This window comes from Dermochelys coriacea, chromosome 3 (assembly GCF_009764565.3).
Source record: "Dermochelys coriacea isolate rDerCor1 chromosome 3, rDerCor1.pri.v4, whole genome shotgun sequence".
Lineage (NCBI taxonomy): Eukaryota > Metazoa > Chordata > Testudines > Dermochelyidae > Dermochelys > Dermochelys coriacea.
This window is the reverse complement of record NC_050070.1, coordinates 197,456,514-197,469,500: the sequence shown is the minus strand read 5'-3', so window position 1 is coordinate 197,469,500 and position 12,987 is coordinate 197,456,514. Positions and strand designations below refer to the sequence as shown.

At 38.3% G+C, this 12,987-nt stretch overlaps 1 protein-coding gene across 5 annotated transcripts in view; it reads right to left on the bottom strand.

Annotated features, from left to right (window-relative positions):
- KIF16B (kinesin family member 16B) overlaps positions 1–12,987 on the bottom strand; it is a 285,774-nt gene that overhangs the window by 127,001 nt on the left and 145,786 nt on the right. For 3 of the 5 annotated variants that reach the window (XM_038396918.2, XM_043512060.1, XM_038396916.2), the window contains 3 exons: positions 8,576–8,734; positions 7,620–7,725; positions 6,642–6,692 (listed from right to left, as the gene is read on the bottom strand). In XM_038396918.2, coding sequence (XP_038252846.1) covers positions 6,642–6,692; positions 7,620–7,725; positions 8,576–8,734 — 316 coding nt within the window. Of the gene's footprint in view, positions 1–3,430; positions 5,792–6,641; positions 6,693–7,619; positions 7,726–8,575; positions 8,735–12,987 lie in introns of those variants that run through there. The other 2 variants (XM_038396915.2, XM_043512061.1) reach the window with 2 other exon arrangements.

The following is a 12,987-nucleotide window of genomic DNA, read 5'->3' as shown; positions in this document are numbered from 1 at the left end:
GCCTCAAGGCAAAGTCGTTTGGACTGGGCTCCCCTTCATCTGTTCACACATCGCAGTGATACTGTCGGTGAGTACGTGAACCACTGAATGTCTGATACAGTCCTGGAAGGCATGACATACATTGTGGATAGCCCAAAGCTCCAGCACACTGATGACCTTCTGTTCTGACCAGAGGCCCTCCACCTTCAACAAGTCCAGATGTGACTCCCAACCCAGAAGGGATGTGTTGATAACCACTGACTTGGCTGGAGAGGGCCAAACAAAGGGGACCCCATGGCACACATTGAGTGGGGACTCTTACCAGCACAGGAGTTCCAGGACTGATGGAGAAAGGTGACTCGACCTGTCCAGAGAATGCAGGGCAGGGCATGGCAGTAAATCATCCTGAGCCACATCTGAAGAGGGCAAAGATACAACCTGGCAAGTTGGACCACCTGAGTGCAAGCAGATACATGGCCCAACAGGCTCAGACACACATGGACTGTCGTGGATGGATGTGATTGTAGACTGAGAAACAGCTGTCAAATCGCCTGGAAGCAGTCAGTCAGAAGGAACACTCTCAACCTAATGGAATCTAACGGGGCCCAAAGAACTATTTGCTGAGAGGGAACCAAGGTCGACTTCAGAGCGTTTAGAATGAGTCCCAAATGGTCGAGTAAACGTAGCATGATGTCGATGTTGGCAAGAACCTCCTCTCTGAAGCACCCTTCAGCGACCAGTCATTGAAGGAGGGAAAGATATGGTTTCCCTTTCCTCTTGTGGTATGCTGCAACCACTGCCATGCATTCGGTGAAGACTTGGGGGGGGGAGGTGGTGGCAGAAGAGTAGCCAAATAAGAGAATGACATTCTTAAAGTGGTGGTCGCTTACCATGAAGCAAAGAAACTTCCAGTGACTTGGTAGGATGGCCATATGAAAGTAAGTCTTGAAGGTCCAGAGCGGTGAATCAGTCATTCTGAGACAAAGCAGGGAGAACAGCTGATATGTGAGGTTGCTCATGGTCACTCTATTTGATTAATTTGTTGAATTCACAGAGTTAGAGGATGGACCTCATCCTGCCCTTAGAGTTCGGTGGCATGCTCCAATTGGGATACCATTGCAGGCGCGAGCCTCATGAAGTCTTGGACCAGCTGTCTAGACAGGACTGAAAGGCAGAGTAGGTCCACTGTAGCCAGGTATGATGACATCACAAACACTGTCTATGCCGGGATCATTCCTATCAATACCGGACTCCACGGATGTCTGGAGGCCAGAACTGGTGTCAGTTGTAAGGGATGTTCACCCTCCCTACCCTGTACCAAGGGAGGGTCAGAGGCTCCCACATCATCCCATGTGCCGGAGCCACTCCCATGACGGTCCACACTATTCTTAGGGGAGGCAGAAGAGTCACCCTGGGACCTGGAGCGCTCATGATTGGTCTTATGAGCCCTCTTTTTTGGCATCAATGATGGAGAATTACTCCTGAACCTCTTTGGAGTGGCCCCTATCCCAAAACGGGAGGCAGAAGCACTTTCCAAGCTGGAGAGTGATCTGTGACCCTAGAAGGCCTCAGTACTGGGTCAGACCTCATGGTCTCTAAGCAGGTGCTGCTTGAGGAGAAGTTCCCATGCCACCTGAGTCCTCTTTTTCAATGATGTACAGATCAAACAGTGCTCTTTAAAGGTGGGCTTCGCCTAAGGCAGACCAAGCAGCTCATGTTGGGGTCTCTGTTGGAAATTGCCACTCCACACAAAGGGCAATGCTTGAAATCCAGCGAGGGAATCACTGGGGAGCACTAACTCTACCACTATTCTACAGTCTATAACTTTTACTCTAACACTGGTCAACTAAACGAATAACTATGTACACTAAAACTAGGCTAGGAGGATGACTTGCAAAGTGGTGAAATCACCACCACACAGAGCTCTGACTCCAACTGATGGGCAGTCAGAAGGAACTAAAGGGGGTCAGGGTGGTGCTGCCTCATGTAGCCAAGGGATGGGCTACAGGTATGACACCCCCTACTCCCCCTAGGTAATGCTAAGCAAAAGTCTCTGGCTCCAGCATATGCGGTGCATACATACTTACTTGAATACATGTCTACATCTATTTAAAAGAAGAATTTATGGCGCTTCTGCACCTTAAAAGGAAAAAACATTAGAAGAGGCCCTGTAATATTTTAAGATGGGATTTTATGAAGTAAAAACCAAGTGTTATTAAAATTAATTAGCAGAATGTTAGCACCCAATGATTTTGACATTGTCTCCCTTTTAGAAATGAGCCAAAAATTAAACCCTGAGAGGGTCAGCAGGCAAATCTCCAGACTATCAACACAATGATTTTTAGAAACTGTGAACACATGCACACACACAACATCCACAGGGTTACTCGGAGATAATGCACATCCTATGGGGTTAAATACATTCTAACCCATGTACAATAATAGAGTAAACCTAATGGATAGGACAAACATGAATCTTGAGATTCAACCAAATACCACTACTAAGTGGATGAGACCTCTGGAATCAGGAGGCAAGAGATATTCATTTAAGTAGTTAAGAATCCTCTGAAAGAATACCATTCAGGTGGCAAGAGTGAGGAAGACACTAACTAGAGCTTTCTGGTAGCTGGGGTAAGAGATGGCAGGGTAACAGTCAGCAGCACAGAAGAGAAGGCTGAATATAGTACTAGTGAGAACAGAGAGTAGTTGCTTGTGTAAAGATTCTGAATCATTCACCCTATCAAACATGTACATTTGAAATGTGTTTGCCTTTTCAGGAAGCTGTATGGGTACTACACAGACCCATACAAAGCAAAAAAGAAACTAATATGGGATGTAGGTAAGATGGGTACATACTAGGGCTGTCGATTAATCACAACTAACTCATGCAATTAACTCAAAAAAATTAATTGTAATTAATCACACTGTTAAACAGTAGAATACCAATTGAAATTTATTAAATATTTTGGATGTTTTGAAAATGTAGAAAATATATTGATTTCTATTACAACACAGAATACAAAGTGCACAGTGCTCACTTTAGATTATTTTTATTGCAAATATTTGCACTGAAAAAATGATAAATAGTATTTTTAATTCACCTCATACAAGTACCAAAGTGCAATCTCTATCATGATAGTGTAACTTACAAATGTAGATTTATATATATATATATATATAAAAACTGCACTCAAAAACAAAACAATGTAAAACTTTAGAGCCTACAAGTCCACTCAGTCCTACTTCTTGTTCAGCCAATTGCTATGACAAACAAGTTTGTTTACATTTATGGGAGATCTGCTGCCTTCTTTTTATTTACGTCACCTGAAAGTGAGAACAGGCATTCACATGACAGGTTTGTAGCCAGCATTGCAAGTTATTTGCATGCCAGATATGCTAAACATTCACATGCCCCTTCATGCTTCGGTAATTTTTTTTTAATCGCATTGACAGCCCTAGTAGGTACCCTATGATATTCTCTACATGACTCAAAGGTCGTAAATGTATTCTTTTGCTTACTGTCTAACAGCAGTGATATAAAAAGTATAGTATAAAAAGTACTTTATATCAATATCCCTTAGCCTGTCTACTTTTGTTGTATCTAAAATGTATCTGGAATTCTATGCCTAGTCAAATACATAATTAGCCAAATGGCTTCTTCATTTGAACCGAACGTTATTTCCCAGATTTCCAATGGACCATTTAAATTGTCTTGAAAAAATGATGGAGTAAGTGTCAGCTGAGTATGTGTTTCTTTTGTATGGGGTTTAGAAAAACCAATCCCTGAATCAGATCCAACTTTGCTCATTTTAGAAAAAAAGAGCTGAATTCTTGTTAAATTATTTTTGTCTGGGACAACCACACAACAGAGCTCATTCAAACAGTATAATTGAATTTTGTCAAACTGAGACTGTTGAGGTAAAGTGTACAAAAAACTAGGAACAGGATAGAAAACCCTATCTTCCTTCATGAGACCTATATGAGTAGTTGTAAGAACTAGTGATCTGTAAGTCATTTGTTTAAAATGGTCTTCAATCTTCACTGTGGTATAGAGCAATACATGAACATCTCCTAAAGGGGGTTTATTAGTTTCCATGTTTTCATGAAACAAGTATACCAAGTCAGCTAAGGCACTCCGGAATTTGCAGGACAACCGTACTCCACTTGCAAAAACTAAATCAGTGACTTCTGATGTCCAATGAAGTGACAACTGCAGCAAATCACCTTTCAGCAGCTGGTGATTTAAACAAACGGCATTGTCTGATGTCGTAATCAAAATACTCAGTATATCATGGCATATTCTCTGCGTGAAGTCTTTGTTATAGGTAAATATTGTGAGTAAACTATCTTCAGTACAGCATACAAATCTAACACTCTGTCCAGCAAAACCAACTTCAATTTCTCTTATCATGGTGATTGGAAGAACATGAAAAATTGTCAAGGTATCCTGACGGTTGTCTTCTTGGTTGATTGATAAAACAACAGCATACAAAACAGAGCTGAACAAAAGCAAACAAGCTGGCTCTGGATCAGGTTTCTTGCAATTGCCAACAGCAAGCCAGTATACACCTTTCAATTGATCCATCCTGGCACAAACTTGTGGTAAGGCACAGATCACATACTCCAATAGCCTTTCAAGAGAATAGGCTTGAAGTTTCAGTAACTCATCTGGAAAATGCACAAGTTTTTGCCTTAACACCAAGCTCTTTTTCATTTCTTCATTTCCATACCAGTACATAGATCCTTCAGAAGAATCTTGTTCATGCATGTTTGAGATTTTTGAGGATACACACTTCACAATATTCTCTGTTGGCAGGAGGTTTTCTAACTGAATGCTACTATCAATATGTGCTTTGTCCTCATTAATGGAGTGAGGCATAGCTTTCTTCATATCTGATCTGAAAGGTACATTTACATGTAATATTTTTACAAATGGCAAATTTTTCAGCAATGATGTCACTTGTGCATATCTCTCACTTCTATCACACAGATTGCCCAGCTCCTTTATTTGTTTACTAACTTGGGCACTATTGAGCATTTGACTACAAGTGTCTTTGTAAAGAGAAGAGAGCTTGCTGAAAAGATAGCCAAAGCCATGGCTCTGTTCTGTTCTCACATTTGAACATGACGCTTCTGATTTTGGGGAGATTATTTTGTTAATATCCAGGTCTTCTTCAACTGGCTGCTGAGAAATATGAGATTGGTCTGGAATAGTGCTATACACTGTGTTAAATGGATTGTTCTCTTTGGGTGCTATTTCAGAAAGTATACTGGACTGAGAGAGAATTAAGCAAGATGTGCTGCTAAAGCTAACCTGCTCATTCCCAGAGGCTAAAGGTTCTGAGCCAGAGAGATGTTGTGAATGGGAACAATCAAATTCAGTCTTTGTGGTGTCCCCGTCCCAAGAAGTAATTTTTGCATATTCAGGATTGAGAACCACCATTTTATATTGCGAATGTTCCACATTGCCTATATCGTGATTTTGTGGAGATGTGAATGTAACATTTTTATAATGAATTTTCTCCCCATTAAAAATGTTAGTATTTTTAGTGTGATTCAGTTTATATTCAGTAGCATATAGGCAATCAAAGCAATGCAGTTTTGACTGGTTCCTTTCATTCCCAACTCCCTTTTGTAATGGAGAGGGGTAACAGATTTGTTCAGGAATAGAAAATAAGCTCCACATCTTTGGACATTTGTTGTGTCTTTTGAGGTCTGCTATTGTTGCTTCTTCTCCAGCCAAGTTAGAGCCAATATCATCATCTTTAAACTCAAAAGGGAGGCCGTAATGTAGTTGCCAAGGTCGTCTTTTCTGTTTAAAAAGTCAAAATAGGAAAATGGAAGCACCTTCTGCTTTGAAAATGTCTTGATTTCAGATTTAATTTTAATTAGGTTTGTGCATTCATTCACAAGTAATCAAAACTGAGACCAAATCCAATTCGACTGATTGAGGTCTGATTCAGGAATAATCTTTATGTCTTTACCCCACACCCATCATTTTTGTGTGTGTGTATACAGTATCCATTTCACTTTGTCTAGTACTGCATTTGGTTTCCTCAAAAGAATCAGCATGTTCATAGGATAACTAATTTTCTATCTGCTTTTTACAAAATTCAAGATCTAAATCAGGATAAGAAAAATGAGGAAAGAACTAGGGGGGAAAACGTGATATTGCCAAATAAAACATTATAGTCATATAACACTTATCGGTAAAATACTTCCAGATTGTCTAACATTAAACCTTCAGAACATGTTCACAAATATTTGCTCTCTACTACTGCTAGTATTCTGAAGGCTCTGACATGAGTGAGACAATTGGGAATAGACATGTTAAAGCGCACTTTGATTAGAAATAATAATTTTGTTCCTGATCATAAATTGATTTTGTCCTATAGATCTAGGAAAGGGATACTGTTCCAAATAAAGAATTATGAAAAAGAAGTCCTCACCACAAAAATATGCTATTTAAATAAAGCAAGAACTGTACCCACATGCAAGATTCCATTTATTTTTTTGCCTGAAAAATAGTTTGACTTCCCTATTAGCTATTAATCTTACTGTGAATTTGAAATTCTAATTATGCAGTTAAACATTAAGAAATTTAACTACTGAGCATGCCATAATTTAAGACAATCATTTCATTCTGACGAATTATAACCTACCTCATACTTCAACTTCCGTTGAACAGTACCATTATGAAGTGTTTCATTATCCTAAGAACCAAAAAGGTATACGTGATTAAAAAAAAGTTTCCTTCTTATAAAAACTGAACTATTTAAAGCAACACAGACCTAAAGTAATCAGTTTACTTGTCAAAAATATGCATAATCTTCTACTGGTGTTTGCTAAGATACTGCCTTACAGCTGAATAAAACTATTCAGTTTTCCAATAGGAAAAAGGAAATGTTAACAAGAATGGCTTGTTCATTTTTAAGCATGTATTAAAAATATTCAGGACTCGTTTTGATGGAGCTTTATGTTGTCATCAACAGAAGCATAATAAAAGGCAGAGGGAGTAAAACTCTTCATATTAATTTTGGAAAAGTTAAAGGCTTTGGTGCCATTTAGAGAATATCTTCATTGAGCGCTACATATCTGAGAAGAAACTTAGATTAAGATGCAGTTCACTGAAAATAATCGCAATGCAGGACAACATGGAAATATTGGATGAAAACCCAGCCCCATTGAAGTCAATGGCAAAACTCCCATTGACTTCGATGGAGCTGGGATTTTACTGCTTGAATTTAATTAGTGACTGTCAGCAATTTAGCGTATGGCAAGCTGGGGTGTGTGTGAGTGTGACTTGATGGCGCACTAGCATGCTGCACATTAAGTAGCTATGTACACCCTGCTGCCATGTACAAGTTCCATAGTACACTTTGATCTACTGCTGTTTGAAACCAAAGTGTTTCAACCCTTAGATGACTTAATGTCAGGATATAAAACTAAAATCCTCAAAAATAATTTGAAACGTGTTTGTTCTGCTCTTCACAAATAAAATACAGTCACTGTATTTATATTATTTGATAAACTAAAACGACATTAATCCAGAGAAAACATGAGGAATGTGGATAAAGGAATTAAACCAATGATTTTGAAAGTATCTTTAAAAGTGATGTTTCCTAGCAGACTCTGCTCACCTTTAGAATTTCTGTAGGCTGAGATAGGCCCATACTATTATTTTCAGATGTGTGGTGAATATTCTGAAGACGCCTTTGCACTTCTTCTTCAATTAATGCATTTATTCTTTTAAAAAATAAAAAGGTACACAATTAAAAAACCTATTCTTAAGACAATCAATATGAGTATTTTAAAGTGTTCTTTGAATAGTTTATTCACCTTAAGCATTGTATAAATTTTAAATATAAGAACATTGTGGACAGATTTTATTGGCCCCCAAAAAGTTATGATTTTTTCCACCAGTTTTTCTTTAACTTAAAAAGGCAAAAGAATTAAACAACTGACAATTAGTGGACCTTTGGTTAAGCATCTGATGATCGTCTCTCTCCGTTTACATGCTGCATTTCTATTTTAGAGGGGGGTTTTAACCTAACAGTTCCCTTTCATGACTTTGCCAACACGCACACTACAAATAAGCAGACTAACAATATTTTGGCCTGCAGACACAGTGAAAGTTTCAAAAGTCTATACTAATTATCGTGTACATACGTGTAAAATGAAATGAAAGAAAATAATGGAATTAATTTGTTTAATGTTTTGCGATGCTGTTTCCCTTAATACAATTTTATTTACTTTGGCACTTTTAGTATGAAAAGGTATAAGTCATGCAGACATTTAAGCAAATCTAAACAATTAAATTTAGGAACAATTTAAAATAAATATAAGTGTAAAGTTTCTTCAGGTACTATTCTAATACATCATACAACTCCCAGAAGCCTACTGATCATAAAAACATTTCGTAGCGATAAAAGCAGAGCATGTTTCTATATAGATTGCAATTAAAATACCATTTTGATAATTTACTAGATAAAAACCCAATATTGGAAACACTTGTGCAGAGTTTGGAATGTTTCAGTGATACTTTAATACTATTGTTTAAAATTATACTAAGTCTGAATAAAATCAGTATATGTACCTGTCATCAACCAGTGGGATAAAATGGGTCTGTGACTTTGCAGGGCTGGTAGGGGAATTAGCGAGAGGGAGTCTGTCCTCTACTGTTCCATGATACCCTTTTTGTACACCATCACCTTCATATATCTTCCGCTTCAACTGTTGAATTTCCTGGTCCAGTCTATAAGTAGATTTTAAAATATATTTCAGAATCTAAGTTGTTCAAAATTAGAAATATGTCCATCTGCAGTGTTTTAAGTTCCCTGCGTACAACACACTGATTTCCAAGAATATTTGCATACATATAAGACTGGAGATAACTAGGTGGTGGTATAATTAAATCAGGATCTTACCCCTTATGGTTTTTATGTCTGTAATCATAGAAATATTAATAAATGTTCTTTTATTAATGCATATTTAGATTGTGAAGTATACACTTGTCATCTAAAAAACAGATTAGAATAGAAGCATTTTAGCTTAATAAATCAACATCTGTAACTTTCAATGCAACTAATGTCTCAGTTAGCTCATTAAAGTTAGACTGATTCATAAGACTTGGCCTGTTAGAACCACTTGAAAAACCTTACCTCATTTTAGAATTCCATCAATGATTTCAATTATTCTTCTGCTAGTCTGGAAAAATTGGTTCAACTCAAAAGACAATACTAGAGTCAGAAATGAAGAAAATCTAGCAACATGATACAGTCTATTTACAAAAACACCCTAAAAACTGCACAATAAAGTATGTAAATCCCATTATTTGTTCAGGTATCTTGTAATCTGAAAATGTACCCTTTTAAAACAACATATAGATCTAGAATTTATTTTGAATGACTAATAGATCATTCTTCCGAAATACAAGTTTCCTCACATTCTCTAACTGTACAAAGAAAAGTATATTTCATATGTCACAAAAGCTGATTGATGCACATAAGAACTTGCTCAGATTCTGGTTGAATATTTTGCTCTGAAAATACTTTAGGCATCAAGTATTATAAATAAAAACACTTCCTAGCATATTTATTGTTTTCATATAATAAATTTTAATTCAACTAAATAATCTGCATTTTTCAGATACATTGTAGTTTAGACTAAATTAGCTTGTCTATTCCCATGGATTGGTTTGTGTAGCCTTCCCTGCTTCTTGTACAACTCTTGTTTCTAACGTAGCTCTTTTTTTAAGAACCTATAATTTAAAAAAAAAAACCACAAAAATGAAAAAGATCAATCACAGTGAATGAAAAGAAAATTATACAAATTCTGATTTTTGCAGATAAATATTTTATAGGTTCACAGTTTTCAGTCATATATCCTCAAATGTACAGTACTGAGTTTGCTCTACACCAGTGCTCTCTCTTTGCTCTCTGCAGCCCATCAGGGTAATCTGATTGTGGGCCGCGAGACATTTTGCAGAAGCTGACCATACATAGGGACGTGATGGCTGCCGCTTCCCGCAGCTCCCATTGGCCAGGAATGGCGAACCATGGCCACTGGGAGCTGCGGGGGGCCGTGCCTGCAGACGGTCAATGTCAGCAAAATGTCTCACGGCCCGCAAGCAGATTATCCTGTTAGGCCACATGCAGCCCGCAGGCTGCCCACCACTGTTCCATACACTCTGAATTCAGTACAGAAAAATAAAAAGGAGGAAGGAAAGTAGTGGATTGGGGACGTGATAAATGAAGTTCTATTTAACTTTTAAACAGAAGTATACCTCTAGCACCATGGCCAGAAGCCACCAGTTCCTTTTGACCAGAAGATAACAAACCTATTCAGTGTGGCAAAAAATCTTGAGAGAAAGCTGATGGGAGACACTGATGCTCTGGCTGTATTAACCTTTCTAGATCCAGTTAAATTTAAAAGGAAACAGCCTGTGTTTTGTTCAGGCCATAAATGTTTTATGAGCAAAACACATTACTTCCCAAAGCAAACAACAAACTTTAAATTCATCCATTTGGGCAATTTATTCATCACTTTGCAATTGTATTACATTTTGCTACTTTAGAGTGATGTGAGCCCACTAACTCAAAAATAAAACGGCATTAGAGTGATGTGTTCTCCCTACTGCATTGGGGTAAATGACAATTCTGTACCAATTGAGACACAATTTTGTATGCATTTCAACATTAGCACAAGTTCACTTGCTGTAACCATTGTTTGGTAGTCTTTATTTTCCCGAAATATATATTTACAAATAGGTGAGAGAGAATTTTGAATTACAATTAATTTAGTAACAAGGTATGAGAACTTCAGGAAAAAAATGTGTATCCAACTTCAAAGGACTGACAGCTTACTGCAAAGTGATCACTTATTTTTAGATTACTTTAACTGAAAACTGGATTTAACAGTTTTGTCTAGCTAATACAGATTTGAGCCTCTCCTTTCATATCCTGATAACCTGATGAGACAACATTACAGAGATCATATGCAGCAAGATGTCATAAAATAGACAATGCAAGACATTTTATTGCTGACTGGGATTTAGACAGCATTTGAAGCTGCTGAAAAACAAACAAATGACAATATCTACTAAACAATAAAAAACAAAAGCATTGTGTGTGGTGCACGTATGTGTATGTGTATAATTTATTATGCATTACTGTCCAACACCTCCATCCAGGACCGGGAATCCATTTTACTATGTGCTGTACTCTGAAAACCACAAACAAAGTACAACATGAGTGTCCTGAAGAATTTACAATCTTAATTTAATCTTAAGGTTCTCTTACTCCATGATGCTCATGAGAAGTCAAAAATAGTATTTACATATTGTGACAGGGTCGGGCCAGATGGCTACAGGAGAGTAAAAGAAGGCAGATATATTACCCCCAGGTTAAATAGGTCCCTTTTCCCTGGGTAAGGTAACAGGGAAGGTTCCAGAACAATCAGGAACCTTCTGGAGACAATTAAGACAGGCTGATTAGAACACCTGCAGCCAATCAAGAAGCTGCTAGAATCAATTAAGGCAGGCTAATCAGGGCAACTCGGTTTTAAAAAGGAGCTCACTTCAGTTTGTGGTGTGCATGTGAGGAGCTGGGAGCAAGAGGCAGTAGGAGCTGAGAGTGAGAATGCAGACTGTTGGAGGACTGAGGAGTACAAGCATTATCAGACACCAGGAGGAAGGTCCTACGGTGAGAATAAAGGTATTGGGAGGAGGCCATGGGGAAGTAGCCCAGGGAGTTGTAGCTGTCGCACAGCTGTTCCAGGGGGCACTCTAGACAGCTGTATTCCACAGAGCCCTGGGCTGGAACCCGGAGTTGAGGGCAGGTCCGGGTTCCCCCCAAACCTCCCAACTCCTGGTCAGACACAGGAGTTGTTGAACTGGACTGTGGGTTCAGAAAAACGGCCAAGCTGAGGGCTGCCATGAAACTCCAAGGCGAGCAAATCCATCCATAAGCGCAAGACCCACCAAGGTAGAGGAGGAACTTTGTCACAATACCTAGGCACATATACCTTTCCCCCCCCTGCTGTTGGTGATGGCTTATCTTAAGTGATCACTCTCCTTACAGTGTGTATGATAAACCCATTGTTTCATGTTCTCTGTGTGTGTGTGTGTGTGTGTGTGTATATAAATCTCTCCTCTGTTTTTTCCCACCAAATGCATCCGATGAAGTGAGCTGTAGCTCATGAAAGCTTATGCTCTAATAAATTTGTTAGTCTCTAAGGTGCCACAAGTACTCCTTTTCTTTTTGCGAATACAGACTAACACGGCTGCTACTCTGAAACCTAGGCACATATATGGTTCATCACTGCACTACGTGTACCCCAATCAACACAGTGGACCTGATATTTTTACTCAGCCCACCTTATACCACCAGCTCTGTGTTAAATGGTCTTAGAGAGGGAGGAGGAGTAAAAAGACCCCTTTACATTGTCAACATGGTTTAAAGTGGTGATAGTGCAAAGTGAATCAGGGCCAGTATCTCTGAACCATCAAAGCCTTCATATTACTAAACTAATGGAGAGAGTTTCAAAAAGTACACAAGTGATTTAAGGGAACCTGTGGTCCTAAATCTCTCCTTCGTTAACAATGTTATCTTGAAACTGTTATCTTGTTTTCCTTCTTCAACCAATCCCTTTCCTATGATTTATTTCCCTCACTTGCAAGCTCTTCGGGGCAAGAATCACATCTATTTTTTCTGCAACTCTTATTTGTAGCTAACTACACATGTAATAGTTGTCAAGTTAAATACTTGATATATACAACTAGTCTATACTATCCCCAAGGTAGGAACCAAGCTTTTCCATTTGTTCTGTAACGTGCCTTGCACACTTTTGGGAACTTAAAATTTCTTATTGAATTATTTCTTAGTGAAAAATTATTGCTTTTAGTATGCTCTGTAACTGCCAAGCAACTAGAAGGACATTACCTCTACCCCAGACAGGCTATTAAACATTTAACTATAGCAACCACCTCCAGATATGATGCAAAACTGT